The sequence below is a fragment of the Pipistrellus hanaki genome (genome assembly GCF_964339955.1).
Source record: "Pipistrellus hanaki genome assembly, chromosome: 3".
NCBI lineage: Eukaryota > Metazoa > Chordata > Mammalia > Chiroptera > Vespertilionidae > Pipistrellus > Pipistrellus hanaki.
The window spans coordinates 97842901-97868894 of NC_140505.1; the positions used below are offsets into that span (position 1 = coordinate 97842901).

Here is a 25994-nt window from a genome sequence, read left to right on the forward strand (position 1 = left end):
TTTTTTTTTTTTTACTACTGCTTTAATTCTACTAATTATAATCTGTCTATTCAGATTCTCTAATCTTCCTGATTCAGTTTAGGAAAATTGTATATTTATAGGAATTTATCCATTTTGTCCCAATTGTCCAATTTGTTAGCATACAGTTTTTCATAACATTTTCTTACAATACTTTCTATTTCCGTAGAGTCACTTGTTACTTCTCCTCTTTCATGTCTGATTTTATTTATTAGGATCCTCTCTCTTTTCTTCTTCATGAGTATGGTTAAAGGTTTATCAACCTTGTTTACCTTTTCAAAGACCCAGCTCTTGGCTTCATTGATCTTTTGTATTTTTTAAAGTCTTTGTCATTTATTTCTGTTCCGATCTTTATTATTTCTGTTCTTCTACTCACTTTGGAGTTTGCTAGTTTTCCTTTTCTAGTTCCTTTAAGTGTAAAGTTAAATTATTGAGTTGATATTTTTCTTGTTTCTTAAGGTAGGCCTGTAATGCTATGAATTTCCCTCTTAGAACTGCTTTTGCTGTATACAATAGATTTTGGGCTCTTGTGTTCTCATTTTCATTTGTTTTAAGGTATCTTTTTAAAATTTTATTTCTTCCTTAATTTCATTCATTGTTTTGTAACATGTTATTTAGCTCCATGTGTTTGTGTGTTTTTCAGTTGTTTTCTTGTGATTGATTTCTGGTTTTATAGCATTATGGCCAGAGAAGATTCTTAATATGGTTTCAACTTCTTAAATTTACTGCGACTTATTTTTGTCTAATGTATAGTCTATCCTAGAAAATGTGCCATGTGCACTTGAAACAAATGTATATTCTGCTGCCTTGGGGTGAAATGCTCTGAGGGTATCAATGAAATCCATCTGATCTAGTTTGTCATTTAAGGCTACTGTTTCCTTGTTGATTTTTTTTCTGTCTGGGAGATCTACGCATTGGTGTTAATGTGGTATTAAAGCCCCCTACTATGACTATATTATTATCTATCTCTCCCTTTAGGTCTATCAAGATTTGTTTTATATATTTAGATGTTCCTATGTTGGGTGCATAAATATTTACAAGGGTTATATCATCTTGTTGGATTGTTCTCTTTATCATTACATATTGTCCTTTTTGTGCTCTTATTATAGCCTTTGTTTTAAAGTTTATTTTGTCATATATAAGTCTTGCTACTCCAGTACATTGTTCATTTCCATTTATATGAAATATATTTTTCTATCCTTTCATCTTTACTCGGTGTATCTTTCATTCTGTGATGGGTCTCTTGCAGAGTCCAAATATATAGATTTTTTTTTTTGTAATCCATTCAGCTACCCTATGTCTTTTGATTGAAGCATTTAAGCCATTTACATTTATAGTGATTATTAATTATAGTGATTATACATATTTAATGCTCTGCAGTAAAGTGAGAGAGCACAAATGTTTATGAAATAAATATTTGAAATGTATAATTAAAAAAAAGAATTACTTAAATGGACTAAATGCTCCAATAAAAATATATAGGGTAGAAAGGGGAAGAAAATAAGATCCATATATACTAGTATGCTGCCTACAAGAAAACCATTCAGATAGAAAGACATACAGATTGGAAGTAAAGGGATGAAAAAAGGTATTTCATGCAAAGGGAAACAAATAAAAGAAAGCTGGTGTATATTTCTACCAGGCAAATCAGACTTTAAAACATGTTCACAGATTAGCACAAGGATGAACAAAAATAAAGCACCTGTGAATTCATTCCCTCTGAATTCCTTCCCTGTTATGGAAGTCACTTAGGTTCATTTTCACATGGAAACCAAAATAAAGAATAGAAATAATGACAAATATAAAGCAAAGCTTAATTCCTATTGTTCCCTTTCCATCTCTGTGCTGAATTACCACAATCTATCCTCAAGGTATATTTCCAAGTATTTCAAGACAAATAGCAACCCAGCCCTGCACACAAGCCAGGAGGATTAGAGGGAAGCACTGACCTAAGGAACAAAAGTTTTTCAAGCATAAAGGTAAGTAACGTGCAATGATGCATCACTGTACCTGGAACACATTGAATCAAGTTGGCGACCATGGCACTAAAATGTGCCCGGATATCTTTAAGAATTTCAACTTCTTTATCATTTTCAGCTTCTAGCAGCATGCGGGTCAGGTCTACATACTCTAGGAACAAAGCTCCAAGGGCTAAAGTATCCCGTTCTAAGGCTCCATTTGTGCTGGAATAAAGGAAAATAGAACTTTTAGATGCTTAGTTCTTATTTCAAAGTGGTACCTGCTTCATGGAAAATAAGATCCACTGTCATAATGGACACACTACATTTGTTCTTGACCTATATGCAGCGTAAATAGATTAAGAACCCCCACAAGATTTTTGGACTTTTTCTGAGTAAAAAGTTAAAGGTAAAATATTTTTAAAAAGAAAGGAAATAAAAAGAGATAAAAGTAGACCAGTGTGGTAAGCAGAGATCAATTAGGAGAATTTTTACCCTACCTGTCACTTATTACACCAGCATCAGCCAGAAGTTCAAAAATTCGAAGTAACTGTAGTCTTAACAAGTCCCGCCGTTCTCGGCGCTTTTTGTTCTGTACAGAAAGAGGTGATACCACTTACAGACAGGAACAAGGCAATATGAGCTTTGCTTTAGGAAACTAGGTTAAAGAAAGGCCTAACCTAGTACTTTTCAATTTTCTAAACATAAAAGACAAAATGTATTTTTCTTTTTTCCTAATCCTTCGAGACAATGTTTGCTATTACAGTTGTAAGGGAAAGATCATTGAGGGGTGGGAATTGGTAAGTATCTATATGGGGGAAATGTTCAGAGCAAGCCTCAATTCCTAGATACCCCAAGCATGTGTGGAAAGACCGGAGCATCTTAAGTCAAGTAGAAAAGAAGAGTGGACACTAATACTCCCGCCAATCTGACCACGGAGCTCGTGTGTTCTTACTCGAACTGCTCAATTTTTGTTACTTCTTGTTTGATTCTTCCTACTATATGGGAAGCTCATTTTAGTCGTCTTTTATTTTTTATCCTGCTACATTATAAGTTAATCCTTTTCAGAGTTCACTTTGGGGAAGAAAATGTTGGGGAAAATGCTTTATATGCCAGTCAAAACAAATAATATTTGTAACCATTCAACTCCCTGTAAAAAACAAGCAAACAAACTAAAAACCAAAATTCAATCAACTCAAACCTTCTTCAAATAAATGTGATAACTTAACAAATATATGACTACTTAGGTTTTTTGTTTTCATAAATATAGGACATAAAATCTTTTAAAGTAGGAGCCATATTATACTAAGTATTCAAATACTGAAGAAATGAAAATAATAAAAGCTAAAATGTTAAGATTCAATATAAAAAGCATGCTGGGGAAACAATTTGATATGATTTAAATTCACACCACTGTCCAAATACACCAAATATCTTAATGATTTAATTTCAAAATCTTACCTCGGGTCTTCGTTCCAGAGCTTCTTTCATTAATGGGTGAAGTTCTTCTACCAATTCCCTACAGAGGAAAAAGGTTAGCATTTTAAATATATTATTATTGACACCAAATTTGTCACCAAAAATATCCATTCAATCCTAAATCACTTGGTTTTTACACTTTGCTTCTGACATCAAAATCTCCCCTGGCCTTCCCATTTCCCAGTCACATTGTGAACTATAGTTAGGTACTGGCCTATACTTTGTATGATTGGTATTAATCCAGTTCTGTGAATATAATTTTGGCTCAATACATGTATTGACTTGGTTTTGATTTAACGTCTGAACAATTAAAAATATTTTGCAAGTACTTCCTAAATTTAAAGCACTTTACTGTAGGCTATGGACTTGAAGATAAGTGAAACTGAGTTTCTACACAGAAATTTTCAGTCTAATTAGAGCATATGAGAAGGTGCAATACTATAGCACTGCCTTTGGGATCTGTGCTCCGGGAAATGACTGATAGTTGATTCTGACATGAAGATTTTTGTAATTTCAGAGATGAATTCCTTAATTTAAACTATAAGACAAATATAAATATGGCAAGTATTATAGTAGTGAGGTTCTCATAAAAACCTTACCTCTTACATTGTAAAAATAAAAGTTTGATCATGTTAATATATATCTCATATTACATGTACATACTTCACCTGTCCCCATTATTTAGCCTGTTGGTGGGTATTTTGTTTATAACCTGATCCATATCTAAAAACCTTGTATTTTCTGGTAGAATATTTTGTGCTAATAGAAATTGCTTTCCAGGGAAATCCAGGTAAACTCTATTGGATTCCGCACTGAGACATAGAAAGCCTGTGTTTTATTTCTGCTTTTTTCAACATAAATGCTAGAATTTTTTACACCAAAGACATGGAAATAATATTAATAGTCTCTTCCATCTAATAGCAGACATTAACCAAATATTTACTATATGCATTTTTATATTTAACTCTCTTAATAAATCTGAGACAGATCCTATAATTATACCGATTTTTCTTTTTCTTTTTTATTGGAGAGCCACACTTTATTTTTACTGATTATAAAAATTTTACAGGGGAGGAAACGGAGGCCCAGATCTATATGGTTAGTAAGTTGCATAAGTTACTTCCCCTGAGAAACACTGAGATGAGATATGCAAAAGAGAGCCTAAGGTTCTTTTGGGAAAAATGTTCAGAAATGTCAGGAATTGTTCTTATCTTCTTATAGTATTTTTATATGATGCTTTTTTAGTTTTAATAAATAAGTAATAAAACTCTAAGTGGCATTCAAGTAGTCAGAACTCACAATTACTTTTTAAATTCTTTTTTTTAAAAAAATTCTTTATTGTTTAAAGTATTATATATGTCTCTTTCCCCCCCCATTGACCTCTCCCTGGCCACCCCCACCTCCAGCACATGCCTTCATCCCACTAGTATCTGTCCATTGGTTATGCTTACATGCATGGCTACAAGTCCTTTGATTGATCTCTTATCCCTCCACCCAAACCCTCTCGTGCCTTCCATCTGAAGTTTGATGGTCGTTTTTGATTCTGTCTCTAGATCTATTTTTATTCATCATTTTTTGTTGTTCATTATATTACACTCACAATTTTTGTAAAGATAAACTCTGACTCTCTACATGAATAATGTAACTGATCTTTTTCAGTTGCCTCTAAGATGTCTCATTAATCTTTACTTTACAAATAGGGTTTTTCAGATGCTTGAAGTGTTCCCTTTTGTATCTGTGTGAAACCTATACAATTTAATTTGTCCTCGTAGGCTTTCCTGCTTAGCTAAAGTCATCAGAGGCAGCCCGAATATGACATTTTATGATGACTCTTTCAAAGGCTAACCACTGCCTCAGATGGAATGGTTATTTAATTAAAGCTGTGAAATGACTAAGAAATCTAGAAAGTGAGATATGATGATTCCACAAAGGCAGATAAAGTACCTTACAGAAATGTCCACTAGTGTAACAGGTCATCCCTAAGAAAGTTCTACCAATGCTTAACCTTTGAGAGTGTTGCATTATTGGCAGACACTCCTTATTGTGACCTTAAAGCCTCTGGACAGTCTGGTTAACTGGACATTGACAAGGAAATTATTTTTACAGTTATCTAAAACAAAGCTTGCAAGTGAGATAAAATCTGAGAGGTAAAGTGAAAGTTGCAATGACAAAAAGCTAAACAAGAGGTAGCTGCAAGCAAGGTTTGTTTCATGCACATCAGTCAGGACACAGGAAACAGCGCCATGCCAGAAACTGCAGGTACTTGCCCATAGCAAACTCAGACTTGTGTTACAAACAGGAACTACGACAGCAGCAGCATGTATGAATTTACAACTTATTAAGACTAATGTACCTGAAAACAAGGGAATTTGTTCTTCCAAATCCTAAAACTAAGGACTCTGTGATCTCAATGCCCTCTAGTCTCATCAAAGGCACCAACTGCTTTAACAGAACTCCCACCGATGGGGTGCCCATGGCCTGAAACAAGTTAATTAAAAGAGAAAAAGAGGTCACATGGGAACAGATGCTTCCTTTAGTCAAACGGTGACTCCATTATAACAGTTTCAAAGTGTGAACCACTTCCCAAGGCACTGCCATCGTTTCAGGAAAAATAAAACAACCCATACATTTGATACAGCACAATGAATGCATTTTTTATCTGAGACACACATTAAAGAACTTTTAAATTATAATAGTCTTCTTACAAAAACAAATTAAATCTACAAAACTTATCATTAACAAGATAATTTAATCAAGGCACGGTTTTAAGGTAAAGACTTTGTGTGGAGTGACAGACATGCAGTGTGTAGGACATGAGTCAAATCTCAGGGCACTAAGAAATACAAGTCCCAATGTTTTAAGAAAGTTTGCTCACCTCTCTTTATCTTCTTCTGTCCATTTGTCAGGCAGAAATTATAAATTATGCACATAAAAACTCAGTGGAATTTAGAAATGTTCAGGGTGAAAATCTGATTCTGTATACTCCAGATGGCAGGCACAGTACAATTTGCACTGTGAACTCTAGACAAACAAGCTAAAAAAAACCCTTACAGAATAATTCTTCTGAAGCATGTCATGTCACCTTGTTATCGTAGCTCACTGTACCATCAGGCGTGGTCGCCATTATTTCTGGAGTCGAAGCTCTTAAGTGTCCCGGGCTCATGATACTGGGTTTTGCAACTCCAAAGCAAAGAATGAGGTAGTTTCTCCACAAGGTCACATAGTTGTCTCCGCTGCCGGCAGTGCTGGTTTTCTTGGCATTAATTGGGCTACTAGGAATATAGAGAAGTGAGCACTAGGTCAGGATTTTAAATATCATTTATTGAATAATGATCCTACAAAGTGCTCAAAGAGAGTTGAACAGCTATCTGTCAAGGATTGTCTGGACAGGGAAAGTCACTACTGGATAGGAAGTTGTATGAACTATCATAACATTTTCACCAGTAAGGTCTGAGATTCTGTACTTAGACATTCATATTGATTATTATGAAAAGCAACAACAACAATAACAACAAAACTAGTTCTAAATGAGAGCTTTGAATCAGATTTTTATTCAGTGTTAAGAATTCTATATTAGAAGTTCAGAATCTAGAGAAGATTATAATTATCTCAATCTCTTATATGAAATGAAAATGTAAGAGGGAAAATGGTGACGAGCAAAACAGAGGAAAGCACATAGATCCCTTACTTGGGGTCCACCAGAGGCATGACTGACTGGAGCCGAGTGAAGGCATATGGCCAGGCATAGCTGAGGGCTGTGGGACAATGCTTGGGCAAGTTCTCCTGTCGCAGGAAACTGAACAGGCAGAGGACCCAGGGGTCTTTGACAGACTGAGCGAATATCCAGACGTGGGATGGACTCTTCACATCATAATGGCTGTTGACCAGGACTGCATTCCATTCCACCAACCACTGAAGATCCACACTGTGGGTTAGTGGTAAGGTGGCCTGCAAGTGCAAGAGGGCAAGGAATCAACACAATACTGTAAACTCCACATCCTCCTCATAGCTTTTCCTGACCACCTCTGTAACCGGTCATGCAGTAACTCTGAAACCTCCTCCTACCACTACCATAATAGTCATCAGTGTTTCCTAGGCTGGATGACAAGCAACCAAAGTACAGAGGTTAAGAACAAGGGTTGTACTTAGTATAGTTTTAATGTCATATAACACTGTGCATTGGTAAGCAGATGCTGCTCACTATTTGTTGAACAAAGACATGACATTATTTAATTCAAACTAGACCAAAGATTTTCCACTTTAAAATTCTGAAAAGTTATTAATCTCTGAGATTCATAAAAGTGTGTTTAATATATATATATATATATCCTAATTATAGGTATTAATAAATAAATATATTTATTAATAGGTAATAAATAAATAAATAAATTTATTTAAAGCAATGATAATTACTTAGGGAGATGGTTGAGTTTAATTCCTTTTATGAAAGGCATTTTATTGATGATTTTTAAGGTAAGATATCTATATATACTTGTCCTATGTTATCAAGCCAAACATACATTCTAGAACCTTTTGAAAGATATCAAATCATGTAAGTTCTTATTCATTTTCTTTTAAGACCAGAAATCAAAATTTACAGAATACCAAATTTCAAATAATACAGCTGCAGTACCAGGAAAGAAAATTGCCTTTATCTTTGTTAGGCATTTAACCCAATCCATTTTCTCAGCTGGGTCTAGGAGTTCCCATGGGTCAGAGCACCCCACTAGTGGCCTCGTTGGTTAATACACCATTGAGAAGAGATTCCAGCCCAGATTCTTCCCAAAGCCTATGACCAGAAAACCCCCAGACATCCCAAAGTGCTTCATTTATGACTTGGGGATTACAATGCTGCTCTCACTCCATCTTTATGTTAATGGGAGGTAAGAACACCTGGCACAAAGCAGCTACTGCCTGCCCCATCTCCCCTCCTGTGCATCTTCCTAACTGCAGAGTTGCTGCCCTAATTACCCTGGTTCAAGATTTTGACTGAACAAAATCACATGAGCAAAATATAGCCTGCATGGAAATAAGATCTGTGTATAAAATAATAAAACTTGACTCTTCCATTTCATGTTCAAACAATTTGAATTTCTAAAAGATGCAGTAGATGTGCACTGCATGGCTAACAGTTTTAGTATTATTATTATTGTCACAACCATAGCAAGAGCAAAGCTACTAAAAGATATAGATCTGGCTGAAACTGGTTTGGCTCAGTGGTAGAGCGTCGGTCTGTGGACTGAAAGGTCCCAGGTTCGATTCCGGTCAAGGGCATGTACATTAGTTGCAGGCACATCCCAGGTAGGGGTTGTACAAGAGGCAGTTGGTCGATGTTTCTCTCTCATCGATGTTTCTAGCTCTCTATCTCTCTCCTTTTCTCTCTGTAAGAAAATCAATAAGATATATTAAAAAAAGAAAAGATATAGATCTGTTGAATTTCAGTTGGAAAAAGTCACATAAATTGTTAGATTTTCTAGTCACTCATAGCTATTTGTCAACTATGTTTGTATTAATTTATAGTTATTTGACAAGAATATGTGAGGGACATTGGCAGTGTGGATTCTGCATACATTCAGGATGTGTCCTGTTCTCTTCAGCTTTGGAGCTGAAATTAGTCTAGGTTCCATGAATGCATTGTACTAATTTGTAAAAAAAACCCCAGATAATTAAAGTCAATTTCCATCTCTTTACTACTTATTCATGAAAACTGAAGCTGTGGGAAAACCAAGATGGCAGCATAAGGTAAACACCTATACTGCTGTCTTGCACAACAAATTTTAAAACTGCAACTGGAAAATAGAGTGGACATTGTCCAGAACCACCAGAAAACTGGCTGAGTGGAAATTCTACAACTAGAAGGAAAGAGAAAAGGACACTGAAACTCAGAGGAGCTGTGGAGGTGCGGGAACCCATGTGCACGGAAAGGGCAGGCAGCTGAATATGCCCTGGCTTACTCACAGTGCACGGAGAGGGCAGGCAGCAAACACGTGGCTAGCTTTCTCGTTCTGGAGGAAAACAAAACCTCCCGACTGCACTAAAATCCAGCTCCACGTGAGACTTTGGGTATCAGACTCATTCAGGGAGAAACTGGACTGTCTGACAGTGGGCAAAACTTGAGAACAGCCTTCTCTCAGAGGTGCATGCAGCCATGGCAGTGGGATACAGAGACACAGGGCCCTTGTAGGGCGTAGATGATGGGGGAAATCAAGGTTGTCTGCTCCACCCTGAGACTTTGCCCCATCCAAGCCGAGCACAGAAGCCTCCCAGTGGGTAGCTTTCTTGTTCTGGAGGAAAACAAAACCTCCCGACTGCACTGAAATCCAGGTCCGGGTGAGATTTTGGGTACCAGACACATTCAGGGAGAAACTGGACTGTCTGGCAGCAGGCGAAACTCAAGAGCAGCCTTCTCTCAGAGGTGCATGCAGCCATTGCCACGGGACACTGAGACACAGGGCCCTTGTAGGGTGGGGTTGATGGGAACCAAGGCTGTCTGCTCCACCCTGAGACTCTGCCCCATCCAAGCTGAGCACAAAAGCCCTCCCAGCAGAGACACTGCTGATCCTCACAGCCAATTTGTCTGGAGGTAAACTCCCCCCAGTTTACCTCCAGTAAACAATCAAGGCTTAACTACAACAAAACTGCACACACAGCCCACAAAGGGTTGCATCAAGAGTGTCCACCTCAGGTAACTTGGGAGGCTGAGCTACTGGGCTCTGCTAAGATGCCTAGCACACAAAGCAACTCCATCAACTTAGGAAGCAGATAAATGCAGAGACAAAGAGGTAGGCCACAAATGAAGAAAATGAAGGAAAACAAAAGACTGGATATAGAGTTCAAACACCATGGTTATAAGGTTTTTCAAGAATTTCCTAGAAAAGGCAGATAAATTTAATGAGACTCTCTTGGATATAAAAAAGGATCAACTAGAAATTAAGCACACACTGACTGAAATAAAGAATAATATATGGAGATCCAACAGTAGACTAGAGGATCCCAAGAATCAAGTAAAAGATTTGGATTACCAAGAAGCAAAAAACAGTCCTTTAGAAAAGCAAAAAGCAAAAAGAATCCAAAAAGTTGAAGATAGTGTAAGAAGCCTCTGGGACAACTTCAAGTGTACCAACATCAGAATTATGAGAGTCCCAGAAGAAGAGAGACAGCAAGATACTGAAAACCTATTTGAATAAATAGTGACAGAAAACTTCCCCTACCTGGTGAAAGAAATAGACTTACAAGTCCAGGCAGCACACAGAACCCCAAACAAAAGGAATCCAAAGAGGACCACACCAAGACACATCATAATTAAAATGCCAAGAGCAAAGAGACAAAGAGAGAATATTATAAGCAGCAAGAGAAAAACAGTTAGTTACCTACAAGGGAGCATCCATATGATTGTCAACTGATTTCTCAACAGAAACTATACAGGCCAGATGGGAATGACAAGAAATATTCAAAGTGATGAACAGTAAGAAACTACAACCAAGACTACTCTACCCAGCAAAGCTATCATTTAGAATTGAAAGGCAAATAAAGAGCTTCACAGTTAGGAAAAAGCTAAAGGAGTTCATCACCAGATCAGAATTATATGAAATGCTGAAGTGTATTCTTTAAGAAGAGGAAGAATAAGAAAAACATAAAGATAAAAATTATGAACAACAAATACGTATCTATCAATAAGTAAATCTAAAAGCCAAGGGAATAAAAAATCTGATGAACAGTATTAACTGGTGAATATAGTAGAATCAGGGGTATAGAAAGGGAGTGGACTGACAATTCTCGGGGGAAAAGGGGAGCAGGGTGTGGGAAGAGACTGGATAAAAATCGTACACCTATGGATGAGGACTGGGGGGAGGTAAGGGCAGAGGGTGGGGTAGGAACCTGGTGGAGGGGAGTTATGGGGAGAAAAAGAGGAACAATTGTAATAATCTGAACAATAAAGATTTATTAAATTAAAAAAAACCCTGAAGCTGCTAATGTGAACTTTATAAGGGAGAATATGTTAGTGAGACAAATAAAGCTGTACTGGTCAGAGTCCAATTAGGGTCAAATCTGGGCCCTATCACTTCCTTCTGTGTGACTATGGCCCTGCTTCCCTTAATGTTTTTGAGTTTTGATACCTAACAGGGTCAAAATGATAATAAATGTGAAAGCACCTTATAAACTGTAAAGCACCCTTAAATATAAGTACATATAGTGTTAAGTACAATAAATAATGTGAATTAGTTTTCTTAAAAAAGCCTGAGCAATTCTTCTTGAAATTGTAGTTTTCAAAATATTATTTATATACATAAGGCTCAATTTTCATTTGAAACTAGAGCCCTGGTGCACAAAATTTGTGAAGGGGGGAGGTTTCCCTCAACCCAGCCTGCACCCTCTCCAATCCCTCGGGGGACGTCCGACTGCTGGTTTAGCCCCAATTCCCAGGACTGGGCCTAAACTGGCAGTCAGACATCCTTCTCACTATCCAGGACTGCTGGCTCCTAACTACTCTGCCTTATAACCTCTAATTGCTCCCCCTACTGGCCTGATCACCCCTAACTGCCTCTGCCTGCCAGCCTGGTCACTCTCAACTACCACCCCCTGCTGGCCTGGTTGCCTCCAATTAACCTCCCCTGCTGGTCTGGTTGCCCCCAATTAATCTCCCCTGCTGGCCTGGTCACCCCTCACTGCCCTCTCTGCCTGCCTGATTGCCCCTCACAGCCTGCTTGTTCAGTCGTTTGTTTGTCCCTCAATAACCCCCCTGCCGGCCTGGTCGCTGCACACAGCCTGCTATTCAGTCATTTGGTTGTCACTCACTAACCCTCCTGCTAGCCTGCTGTTTGGTTGTTACTGTAAGGGTGTCCTGACCAGTTTGGATATTACCCTTTTATGAAGAAGGGTATAGATTATCTGACTGTCTCCTAAGCCAGTATTTGAAAATCTTGCCTTGTTTCCTTAAGTACTTTATTCTTGTTTTGTTAATTCTTACCCGAGGATATTTCCTCCACTGATTTTTAGAGAGTGGAAGGGAGGGAGGGGGAGAAAGAGAGAAACATCAATTTAAGAGAGACACATCATCAATCAGTTGCCTCCTACACATACCCAGACTGGGTTAGGGATCCAACCTGTAACCCAGGTATGTGCCATGGACCAGGTAGCACACCTGCTACCCTTCAGTGCACAGGCTGATCCTCTAACCACTGACCTATACTGGCCAGAGTTTCCTAAGTACTTTTGAATCAGTTTATTAACCTGACATAAACCCCCTGAATTCTTCCATATCATTTTTATTTGTGTCTCTTTTGTTGGACATATCCAGATCTTATACTTACAATGATTAGCAATAATAGTCAAATATGTACTTACTGAGTCTGAAACTGCTACATGAATAAAACTTTCAAGAATGGAAGAACTTAGCTGATCCATGACATCAATCATAGGCCTGTCGTCATCCTATACAAAGGAAAGGTGGTTACTCTCCATGGAAAAATGGATCCTTCCCATCCAGCCCACTCCCTTTGTCTAGAACATGAAAGCAGAACAGTGTGCAAGACAGTGATAAGGGTTTTCTCACAGAAAACCGAGTGTCAAGATAGTTAATGGCAGTGGATAAAACTCCCTATGTTTCTGAGTTGAGTCTTTCAAGTTTCAGTTGAAGATAATTAGAACTCCCATTTCACTGAAAAGACATGCACCTGAATTTCAAAAATTCATACATGTGCACAAGAATTTAAATACTGTATCAGACATTATTCACTGAAGCATTGGTGTTGTCATTAATTTTAAGGACTGGAAACCTCACAAAAATGTTTTGCCTGATCTCTAAAATGCTACTTACTGAAGTCATTGATTTGCTAAAATAACAAATGGTTGACAGTGACTGAATTTAGTCCTAAAGAAAGTGCACTGGATACTAACTACATACTCTCTTTGGTAACTATGTGGTGTATAGCTATTTGGTAAAAGAAGCATATTGGAATAGGCATAAGAAAAAAGTATCCCAATTGTATATTTTACAATGTGGTCCCCTGACATTTCAAGTTCCCATCTGGCACCATACTTAGTTATTCTACCTCAGTGTTTCCCAACCTTCTCTCATGATGAGAATCACCTGGTGGAGTTGTTAAAACACAGATTCCTGAATCCCAACTAAGAAGTGCTAAACTAGAATTTTTGGGAACATATAGGTAAAATTGTATACTTAACTAGTGCTCTAAGACAGATGTTATATACAGAGCACTAAGTTAGGTATGCAATTTTACCTATATGTTCTCAAAAATTCTAGTTTAGCACTTCTTAGTTGGGATTCAGGAATCTGTGTTTTAACAACTCCACCAGGTGATTCTCATCATGAGAGAAGGTTGGGAAACACTGTTACCTAATAAAAGAGAAACATGCAAATTGACCACACCTTTGCTATGCCCACAAGCCCCGCTTACCAGCCAATCAGGGAAAGTATGCAAATTAACCCAAGCAAGATGGCAATTAATTTGCATATCCAGGCCAGAGTGAAGACTAAAGATGCATAGAAAGAAGCCAAGCGCTGCAGAGAAGCAAGCAAGCAGGGCGGGGAAGAAGGAAGGGAAGCAGGTGGGACAGGGAGAAGGGAGGAAAGCAGGCAGGGTGGGGAAAAGGGAGGAAAGCAGGCATGCTGGGGGAGAAGGGAGGAAAGCAGGTGGAGCAGTGAGAAGGGAGGGAAGCCCTATTGCAGGAATCTTCCTGCAAGGGACATCTAATTATAATTGACTACATTCCCTACACTGTACTTTACATCCCCATGACTATTTTGTAACTGCTAATTTGTACTGCTCAATCACTTATTCTAAATGAATGTACATATATACATATATGTGTATGTTAGCCACTCTTTATTATAGAGAAGCTCAGATATATAAAATTGTTTACTTAGAAACCTTATAGGAAAGCTTTGGAATATTCTTGTTCATGTATGAGGATGATTTCAAAATGAGAATGAGAATGGATTCCAAAGAGTCATGGCTGGTGTAAGAAAACAACATATTGTATGAGAAACATCCCGTACAGTCTGCTGGAATAGCAGTTACCAGTATGAACATGGGGCTTTACAGGCATCTGTATTTGGCTTTTAATTGTGGCTCTGTCATGTCCTAGCTATTGATAAAGACTTTTAACCTCCCTAAACCTCAGTTTTTATACATTGGGGATAATAACAATACTCATTCTTAGGTTATTGAGAGAGTTAAATAAAATAATATATCTGAGGAGCACTTAGGTAGCAACTGATTCTTACATAAAAATTGTTATCAGTATTCTCATAATTAGAGACTTAAGGATTTTTACCAAAGTATAGCATATCTCAGAGATTCATTTACCTGATACCAGAGGCATGGTCCTAAAATATTTCAGATAGCTACTGAAAAAATGTGAATAACCAGGACAGTGACAGATTTAAAAATACTGGAAAGACAATGACCATTTTGAGGATCGCAAGTCAAGACCCATGATTTAAAACAAGAAAAAGGGAAGTACCATTTTTTTCTAAAGAAGTAGTGGCATAAAAAGTTGTGCCACGAGCCTGAACACCTGAACAAGGGTGTCCTTGACAGAGGGCGGGATGTTAGCTGACGTTATAGCACTTAATCATGGGCTCATTTCTCCCACCCCAAGGGACATGTTCTCTTATGATGCCATCCTTTCCACTGTTGTAAAGATTAAATGACTTTCTATTAGCCAGTTTAGTATCTTAAATATTTTAAATGTTATACATTGTTTTTTTAAGTTCATTCTCTATTATAAATGTAATAATGTCTGCTTACTCTGATGTATGCTGAACATTATGAAGACAAATGATCTATAACTTAATCTTAATTCTTCACTTTTTTATAAGCACTATCTCTTGGAGAATGATAAACAGGCTTTTCTATTGCTCTAAGATCAATAGTGCTGGTTCATAATTAAAAACCCATAACGAAGCAAAGATTATTTGTTGACATCATGTGTAACATGACAGAACATAATGTAGTAATGCATCATTTACAATTTTTAATCTAAACATCAAAACTCTTTAAAGGAATAAATTGGGAACTTCAGAAGAATAATCCATACCTCAGGCTGACCCAGGACAAGAAATAAAGCTCGGATTTCCTTGAGTATTAAAACGGACAGTTTGCGTGTGGCAACCTGAAAACTGCAGAGTAAAACCAGAGCAAAGCCTTCCACAGCATGGAGGACACTGCAGTGGGGACCTCGTTCCGGCTGCATTCGGTGGCTGGAGCCATTTGCAATAAACTGTCATACAATAAGAACAACATTCTATATCAGAAAAATAACAGGGGAAGAAGAAACTAATCTTTTATGTACATCTTTGGGCACATTTAACCTTGTGATACTAAAATAGGTCATAATGGCTTAGGTCCAGACATGTCTATAAATTCATTGTTATTCATGAAATATCATTGGTCCCTTTTTGTTTTTAGATCCATTGTTACTTTGGGATACCATAAACTATCTGTTATCTAAGAGAAGAAATAACTTTCAAAGGTTATTAACATTAATAAAAACAAAATTGCTTACATCCATATCATATAATACTGTAGGTATTCAATCAAAGTGGCCTAATTTATTTTTTACATAAGTTCTCAATAAACTTTTTAGACACTATTAAATTGCATCTTCAAAGATTCACTTTCTAATTAGACTTGTTTTTGCATTATATTCTAATCTAGGTTTTGGGTGTTTATGAGATGGATTCTGAATGTTCCCAAACCTCAACCAAATGAATGTAAAACGCCAGCCAGACAACAGGGCAGAGTCTGCCTTCGTTTCAGTTTTCCTCCTACAAGCATATGTAATCCTTTTTTTATTTTTTATTTTGTATCTATCATCTTTTTGCATGTATAGAACACAGGGAAGGAGAATGACCTGGACCTCATCACTGAAGTCAGCCAATCTAGGATTTTAGCTGATCGCTAAATACATTATACATCCCTGAATACCCACGTTCCTCAGATGCTCAGGTATGCTCTTCTCCAGCTAGATTCCTTTCTCTGTCTGCTCTTTGCCAATGCCATGCCACCATTGCCCTAGTTCTCCTCTGACAACTCTGCTTCTTGATGAGCTCTTCCAAGAGTTATAATGAAGTTTTACCATTTAGGACTGAGGCATGAAAGAATAAAGAAACTACAAGACTGCACTTTCTTCTCTGTAGATATGGATAACACAACCATTATGCTGCCACTATGAAAAAACCTGGAGGGCAGCGAACTTTTATATTCACATCCATATCCATATCTATTTCCATATCCAAAATTCAGCTCTATGTCCCTGGCCTATTGTCATTGCTCTTATAAATACACTTATAATTATAATTCTCTGAAAAAAATCCAACTCCCTAAATAGCCTTGTTAATGTTAACAAATCTAACCTGATATCTAATAAATCTAACTAATCACCCCTCAAGTTTCTTAGTCACAATTTAGGCAGATGGGAAAAGTAAGGCCACCATTTGGGAGCAAGTTCTGAGGCGGCCAAGAGTAAGAACTCCAAGGTCCCTGGGCTCCAACTTATTTACGTCCATGGGGACCAATGGGAAGAATGTGAACATCACCTCTGAATTTCTGATTTTGTTGGCTTGCTCATAGATTTTTCCTTGAGTTTGTATGACCAGTTTCCATTGGGTTAGCAGCTGGAGCAGTAATTTCAGGGAGGAGTCCAGGAGGCTGTGATGCATGTCATTTACTTCACGGAGCAGAAAGGTGGTGAAGCCAAACAGGACATCTTCCCTCCAGTCTGGGAAGTCAACCAGCAAACCCTGAAGAGAATTTTGTGCAATATGGCGCAGTTCATCATCCATATGAATGGAAAGCCTGTGCAATGAATAAAAGACAAAAACATACTTCTTTAGCTTTTCCTCTAGATCTATGAAGGAATATCTATAGGTCTCTGCTTTTTACTTATGTCTAAAAAATGGTCACCCTCTCCTAATATGTTATTATGTTCTTCACTCAGCAACCCTAACGTTAACATCTTATATAACCATGGTACTAATCAAAGCTAAGAAATTAACATTGGTACAACACTACAGGATTTATTCATATTTTTAACAGTTTTCCACCAATATCTTTTTTTCTGTTTCATAATGCAGTATAAGATACCACAAGACATTTAGCTGTATATTGAGACCTTTGATACATTACCGACTAGAAGAATAAATTATTATCAAATCCTACCACTTTTAAAGATTAGAAACCTGAGTACTAGAGAAAGTAAGGGACTCAGTGAAAATGAGCAATTAAAAGTTAGTTCAGGTGTCCTTAATTAGTTCGGTTTCCAAAGGGATGTTTGGTTGTCAGAGGAGACACTGTGGTGATCACATGTTGGAGAGTACTGCTGGCATCTCTCTAACAGGTAGAGGACGGGGGTTCTGATAAACCTTCTATAGTGCTCAGGACAATGTCCTATGACAAAGAATAACCTGGCTCCAAATGTTGGTAGTGCCAAGGCTGGGCTAGTCAACTAAAAAATATCAGTGTATTTCTGGTTTAACCTGTATTAAATTTCAACTTTGGTATGGGACATTATAGTTAACATATGCTTTATAAATTCTTTCATTCATTTATTCAATAAAAAAATATTGTCCAGGCACTATACCCATTGCATACAGCCTTAGGGTACCGGTAGGTAGTTCAGTATGACTGTGTCTATTGGGTAGCGTGTTGTGTAGAACAATTCCAGAGAAGGAGCAGGGGCAACTCAGGGAAGGTCTGTGGACCACCCTGGGAAGCAGTACGGCAGAAAAGGGGTTAAGTGTGCATGCTCTGAAATTAGAGCCTAAACCAATATCTTGCTTCTATAACTCATTAGTCATGTGACCTCATGTTACTTACCTAATCCCACCTAGCCTCAGAACCTCATTTGGGAAGTGGAGACAATAACTGTCCCTGCATCTCATAACCATGCTGGGGGGTTCATTGAGAGGGTCTGTGTAGTGTTTAGCTCCACAGATAGCACGAGATAAGCACTTAATAAATGTTGGTTGTTTTCATTAGAAGAAAATGAATGCATTTTGTAAATTATAGAAGTAACATGATTAATTCACATCTGAAAAGATAAATAGACAGAAATATAGAGGATGCCTTCAAGAAGCAACAAGACTGAGGGAAAAGGCCAGTCATGAGGGCATTACAGTGAGTTAGATAACAAGTGTGTGTGTGGGGTGTTCTGACCTGAGACAAAGAAGTAACAAAGGAGGGAGAGATACAGACAAAGATGTTTAGGAGAGAGAATTTCCAGGCCTCAGAAGCCTGGAAATGTTCGATGTCAGAGAAGAAGGTGGCCAGTCCATGGGGGCCTCCCACAAACAGGGTAGACATTATCTCTAAGAAATAGAAGAGGAAATTGTGACCCGGAGAGATTAAGGAACTTTCTTAAAATCCAGGGTTCTGATCCAGGACTTCTAAATTTTTATCTAAAGTTTTTTTCTAAAACAAGTGTGATCCAGTTATATAGTTTTGAATGAATAGTATTTCAAAAACTTGATAAACAAATACTTTTCTTATTGCCTAAAAAACACTAACTGGTCCAAATATCCAGCAAAAGCTCATAAGTAAGCAGATATGTACAAAGTCAGGGAAGATCTATTTCCTGCTCCCAAAATAAGTTCCACAAAGTTGTGGAGAAGGAAGATGGAAGGAAATTCTTGAGCAAGACCCAATTAAGTCCACAGTTTTTAAGGAGATCACAGCTGCTGAAAGAAAACTGAGACCCCTTTTAAAGCCTGACTTCCAATTAAGAACTGTCTGAGACAGGAATTTATACTTTGTATTTCAATCAGCACCTCTATTAATTCTTTTATGTAGAACTCTAATATATAATACATAAAATCTGAGCTGCTCTGGTTAAGGCTGGAGTAAAGGGAGTTCCCTCGCCCTTGAAGTCCACCCATTTGGGAAGAAATATTCCTTTACTGTGCAAGAAGCTTTAAGTCATCTTTGCAGCTCAGAGTGTGAAAACACTAGCTTATGAAAAAATGCTTGATTTCCTCATCTTATAGTTATTACTCATGTTTGCTGAATTTTACCTGCCTATGGTCCTGAATAGAGAATAAGCTTCGGCAGGTAACAAGCTACCTTTTAAAGACAGGAACACCAGGCACTCAGTAAATGTTAACTAATGATAATGGCCACTGTTATGGACTGAATTGTGTTTTCCCCAAATTCATGGCTAAAATTTAAACCACCAGGACCTCAGAATGGGACATTATTTGGAACTAGGGTCACGCAGGAGCAAAGTAAGCCCTGATCTATGGTGACCTCATAAAAAAAGGGAAAATGTGAAGACAGATATGCACACAGGAAGACCATCCTGTGAAGATGGAGGCAGAGAGTGGGGTGATGGAATACCAAAGGCAGCCAGAAAATGCCAGAAGCCAGGAGGCCTAAACCAGATTCTTTCTCCCAGACTTTGGAAGGAACCAACCCTGCTGGCTCTTTGATGTTGGACTTCTAGCCTCCAGAACTGTGAGACAACAGATTTCTGTGTTTAAGGCACCTGGTTTGTGGTACTTTATTATGGCAACCTGAGCAAACCAATACAGTCCTGAAGCCAGGTCAGCATGTCTTTAGAGTCAAACTAAAGGCCATGTCACAGTATTTAGATGGAACTTTTAAGGGCCCATGCTCTCAGTTTTCCAAATGAGATTAATTCTATTTTTCATTTAACTTTGCTCTCATTCATAATTTGCAATTTAGCATCTGTTTTATCTTTAAAAACACAATGTAGGACCATTTTAAGGATTGTGAGAGCCCCAAGGTTGTATAGTTCTTCATATTTGGGGGAGGGGGAAGGGGAAAAGCACTCCTCTTAAAATGATAGCTTTCACATTTGACCAGTGTAAATGCTCAAAAATATCACTGGAGTATAAAGAGCCAGTGCATTTGTGAGAATGTACATAAAGAGGTGGGGGCTAGGAAGGAGGAGCTTTGGGAATAGAAGACCCAATAGAAGATAAAAGAGGTTTTGGAGAAGAAAAAGGTCCAGACTGTTGTGGAACTGAGACTGAGTGAAAAGAATGCATCGAGATAAGTCTGGGTTGCAGCAGGTAAGGGAGAAGGGGACAAAGCTGGGAGAAGGGCAGCATGGGTCTCTATATTTGTTCCTTGAAGAATAGGAATAGACAGCTGCCAATCAGATATAGTTGCTATTTCTTCCACCCAGATCTTTCTCACTTTTATTTTTATTAGATTTTATCAGAAAATCACAGATCATCTTGTGACAAACATAAAACTTACTATTGTAAAGCAGGAAACAGGAAAACAACAACCATCTAACAAGAAAGAGAAGACAGAATTAAATGAGAAATGTGTCCAGCCATTCTGACTGTTCAGGGTGTGTAGGAAAGCAGTGTAGCACTGGCCTCCAGACTGGCAGGTGCTCTCACATCTCCTTGTCTAGTGAGCTAGGAGTAGGGCTGAGTTCCCCAGACCACTGCTAGGCTATCACACAGATAAACTCAAACAGAAAAAAAGGACAAGTCCTTCACTTAAAAATAATCTACAATTATAGTAAAAAATTGTCTTAGGAGAGAATTTTGTGTCAGTGATTTCAAGAACAGAGAGACTAGAAGAAAAGGCAGCTCATGCAGAAGTCCAACCAGCTGGGGGACAAAGCCTAAAATGGAATCGAAGATAAATGGTTATACACAAAGAAAACCATTAAGGAGGCTTGAAAGGATTCCACAATGACAGCCATAAACACAGAACACCAGAAGCCACTATTGCCAACATCGTTGCAGCTGTCTTTTCCAGGCAGCTGCCATGCGTGGCACTGACCAGTCGTCTAGATTCAACATGCAGCAACATTCTGCTCAGGCTGGGCCAGGGTAAACACTTGGCAGAACCTAGAGCTGGTGATTTCACCCTTCACTCCTCGCTCCCTAAAGGACTTTTCATGGAAAACATTTTCATAAAGGCGAGCCTTGCGTTTTAAAAGAATCAGCATAGCAACTTGGAATAATTTTGTTGTACAGAGCTGCATGAATTAAAAGTAATTTCAAATTCACAAGTCATATCCAGAAGAAAAGAGCCATTAGGAGAAAAGGCCTCCTCCAAATGGTTGCAGGATAAACAAAAGGTCATTAGGAAGAGGAGAGGGACCAGCACCCCATGATGTCACCAAGGGCAGCAGAGGAAGTGGCATTAAAGTGAAGCCCAGGAGACAAGGGATTCTAAGAGAAGGGACCTGCTGACAGGTAGACTGCTAACCTTGGGATCATTTACTAAAAGTGTTGGAAATTTCTTTTCATTAAAGAATAAACTCCCACCATTTACAGCACTTTGGACTGCTTTATTGAGGTAATATATGCAACTGAGACCAGAGTTCTCACTAAGCTACTCAAACCAATGAGCCACCTTCCTAGACAGTCCTATACTGGAAAGCAGATAATAAATGATAAATGATAAATATTGTTCAGAAACCATAGATCACTGACATGTGTATATAAAATTTCCACAGATTATTAGGAAACACTGCAAAAATGTTTTTACCTGTCAGTTTACATAAAACCATTGGCATTTGTCAGTTCCATTTGGCTTCAGGAAATTCTGTAAATCTGAGCAAATTCTGTAAATCTTCTTCTATTTAATCTCCTTGTCAGAAAATAGAAATTGATAGGTGGCCAGCTTTCTTAACATGCATACAAACGTGCATTGTACATCATGGCATAATATGTTCTTCAATTGTAAGGATACCTAAAAATAACTAATATTTGCTGAGTGCTTAACTGTATTGTAGGCACTATGCTAAGCAATTCATTTGCATTACCACAACCATATGACAAATTCTTAAAGAGGAGCAAACTCTTTAGTTTTTATAAAATGATGCAAGAAGTGACAGAGGACAACAGCCTGGAGACTGTTGAAGGAAAATGTTCTTTTTATGGTCAAGGTACAGAGCAGGAGACATCTGGGGCTGGTGAAGAGTGAGAAAGACGGTGACTGCCATGGAGAGAAGTAGCCCTCCACCATGTAAAGAATTCTTAGGGGACCCACGTGGCTGAGAAGCGCAGACTCTGCTGACAGCAGGAAGTGCTCCCCAGGATTCCCATCACAATGTCAGGAAGGCCTGAGTAGCTTCTATGGAGTTTAAGTGGATATATTCCTCCCATTCAACCATAACAGTGGGCTGAACAATACATATATTATCAGGAATTCTGTAGCATGGAGAAAGGGGTTTGCCTATTTCATCCCATACACCACTGTCATGCCAAACATACTCACAGAAGCCTGAGGTTAGACATTATCTAAAACGTGGGAAGGGGACCCTAGGAGCAGTTGTGTGGGGCACACCGAGAAACTTCTTATCCAGGGAACTGAGCTGGGAGGGACAGGAAGCTGGCACAAATATTGGTCTTATTTTGCTAATTATGATGAAATCCAAGTTTTTCTCCAGTGAAATTGTACCATGAATGTGACTGTGAAGAGTCTGAAATAAAAGGTCTCACGCCTCTCTGACAAGACCGTATATTGTCTCAACGGTCCATTTAAACCAAATGTGATTGAACTATAGGGAATAAATTGATGACTTGAAAACCACATTTATTATTACTGCATTTCTTCACTTTTGTCCTCCTCCCCTCTCAGGGAGATATGAAGGGGCCCGTTTTCTCACAGCTTTCCCCTGAGGAGAAAAGTCTCTGGCTTCTTTTGAGCTTATGAAAAAGGCCTCTTCACTGGCTTCCCATGTAAGTCCAGTCATTTTTAAAAATTTGTCCTAAGATGTAAACTCTCAAGAGTATTTACCTGTTCTCTCCTCTCATAAGAACAGTACCCATTGCTTTGGGTTTTGTGAGAATGTACATAATATCAAACATGATGCACTATAAATAGCACTGACATTTTAACCATATCCAACAGAAATCCCTCCTGACATGCCTAGCTCCATGGTCCAAGATTCAGGCACCACTGAACAGGCTACCAAGGTGATTCCAGAGGTAAGAGTGTCCCACATGGATCTACAGCAAAATGGTATTAGAAACTTTACTGCATGACATTTTAAAAATTTAGTATTTCAAAGGCTTTAGTGTATGTCATCATCACCAATCAGAACTTCATTGACATGAGTGAATTTTCCTTCTATTCCAATTTAATGATAACTGTCTTCTCCCTCCTGCCACATTTCCTTCTGAATTAATCAAAGTGTATATATCTTATATCATTTAGCCCTCAAAAACAGTCTTATGATATAGGCAGTATTATTTCAATTTTACCAAAGGAAAACTGATAGGCTGAGGGGTTAAAAGTTGTCTAGATCACATGGCTAAGCAGGCATGCAAATACAGGATATCCAAATGATTCTGTTTTATTCTCATTGTCTGGTACTATCTCAAAATCTCTCAGATGGTGACCTCTCACTCTCTGGTGGTTAACAGGCCATGGAGAGGGGTTTCTTTCCTAAATTTGTCACCACGGTCACATCCAGCCTTTTCATTCAGCAGTTCTTCCTTTACATCACACCACCTTCTCCACTTTTGTCCTTGGCAAACAGACAGTCTGCCCTTAATATTTCTGGGTAATTTGGGAACCATTCTATTCATTCAAAGTCTACCATTACTATAGGAGACACACTATTAGTATGGATTATACCCCAGATTATTTTAGTCTCTTTCTTCCTCATTTCTCTCCACCTCCCAATCACCATGTTTTCTGTTTTGTTTTTAAAATGCAGATTCCAATGTAGCCTGGCTAGAGTGAGGCCTGAGATTCTGAATTTTAAAAATATATATTTTTTATTGATTTCAGAGAAGGGAGAGAGAGAAAAAAACATCAATGATGATAGAGAATCATTGATTGGCTGCCTCCTGCATGCCCCCTATTGGGGACTGAGCCAGCAACCCAGGCATATGCCCTGACTGGGAATCAAATTGTGACCTCCTGGTTCATAAGTCGATGCTCAACCACTGAGCAACACTGGCTGGACCCAATCACCACATTTATTAACTCTTTTTTTCCTCCTTAGATCTTCTGACATGGGATTTTAAGCCCATTTTTTTATTCAGGGTTTTTCCCTCCCTTCCCCACCCTGCTCTGCTTCCTGGGATTATGCTCAAGGCATATTCCAGTTGCTAGGCCTCAGCAAAAGCCTAGGCTGTAATTTTTCTTTTTATATTATATGTGTTATTTACTGTTCTTACAATAAAATAAACTAGTAAAAAGAAAATAATAAGATGTATAACCCATGGACAGCCAATAGTGCAGTGAAGGCCTGGTTGGGGCGAGGGAGGGAGCAGGGCAGAAAAGGTCTATGGAGGTAAAAAGGGGACATCTATAATACTTTCAACAATAAAGACACATTTTTAAAAAAATAGAAGAACACAGGGGTAAATGTTAGAAAAAAAGAAAATCATAAGGCATATAAAATAAATTTACAGTACTGAATGTATTTATTAAAAAAATTCCTATAGAAGTGGATCCATGCAGTTCAAACTCATGGTGTTCAAGGGTCAACTGTATGTTGGATGGGCTGTAATTTTTTTGACTTTATATTCTTCTTAAAGTATGTCCTAAACATGGAGTGGAAGAGAGAAGAAGGAAACAAGGCCTGGAGATCACCGGTTATAGAAAAGTACAAGTTACTTTGTCTGGTGACAAAGCTAGCTAGAATGGTAGTAGGCTTTGGTCAGAGGTACCAAGGCCCAAAATGGTGATTTTCAAAGAAATGAATCTTCAGTAAACCCACAAACCAGCATCATCTTTGTGCTAGTGGTGACTGGATGTAGGAAAGGAGTGGTTGTGTTACAATTGGAATGAAGAGCAATGGGGAAGAACAGTAGGCTACAGAAGTCATTGATTGATAGCAGGAAGTGGTCAACAGAGGAAATCACGCTGGCTGTGCAGAGTAGGAGCACAATGACCACAATGGCCAGAAGACATGATACCTCATGGCGATATCCAGAAGCCAGGGGAGGCCAGTAGGTGACCTGCAGACATGTGGGATGATAGCTTGGGTTTTTGTTTGGGTATTGATGGAAGGGTGCTCTCTAAGGCTAGAGAATGTGGGTGAACAAGATCATTCATACATAATGCAACTTTTATTCAGTATGCACTAATATTTGCTACGCTTTATTCCACTGTTATCAGATTAACCTGCCTAAAATGAAAATTTTTATCATGTTATTCTTCTGTTTAAAACTACATTAGTCTGAATGTCTCAGCTAATATTAAAGATGAGCTGAAAATCGACCTCTCATGTCTTACTTCTATTAATTTTTATCATTGAGTTTCTATATTCCTTTTTCTTTTATTTTTTTCAAATCAAGATAACTTTTGTTCTCCCCTTCCCTTTCCTCCATGTACCCTGTGGTTCTTATGATGTTGCCTTCTAAATGGCATTTAGATCATTAGCCACTTTTGATTTATGAATTGATAGGCATAATTGTAAATGAGAACCTGAGATCAACATGAGAAAGTTAAGCTTACTTAACAAAAACGATACAATCTCACTCAAAGCAAATTAACTTAAGGTTCTAGTTGGACTGTGGTTCTTGTGTGGGATGGGGAGGATGATAAACATATATTTGGGACAGCT

The 25994-nt window shown here is 38.2% G+C and overlaps 1 protein-coding gene across 9 annotated transcripts in view; it reads right to left on the minus strand.

Annotated features, from left to right (window-relative positions):
* FRY (FRY microtubule binding protein) overlaps window positions 1-25994 on the minus strand; it is a 476275-nt gene that overhangs the window by 152397 nt on the left and 297884 nt on the right. For all 9 annotated transcript variants that reach the window (XM_084878512.1, XM_084878510.1, XM_084878508.1 and 6 more), the window contains 9 exons: window positions 17020-17278; window positions 15519-15701; window positions 12801-12887; window positions 7144-7403; window positions 6538-6727; window positions 5809-5933; window positions 3438-3495; window positions 2477-2568; window positions 2029-2201 (listed from right to left, as the gene is read on the minus strand). In XM_084878512.1, the coding sequence (XP_084734638.1) occupies window positions 2029-2201; window positions 2477-2568; window positions 3438-3495; window positions 5809-5933; window positions 6538-6727; window positions 7144-7403; window positions 12801-12887; window positions 15519-15701; window positions 17020-17278 (1427 nt within the window). The remainder of the gene's footprint in view (window positions 1-2028; window positions 2202-2476; window positions 2569-3437; window positions 3496-5808; window positions 5934-6537; window positions 6728-7143; window positions 7404-12800; window positions 12888-15518; window positions 15702-17019; window positions 17279-25994) is intronic.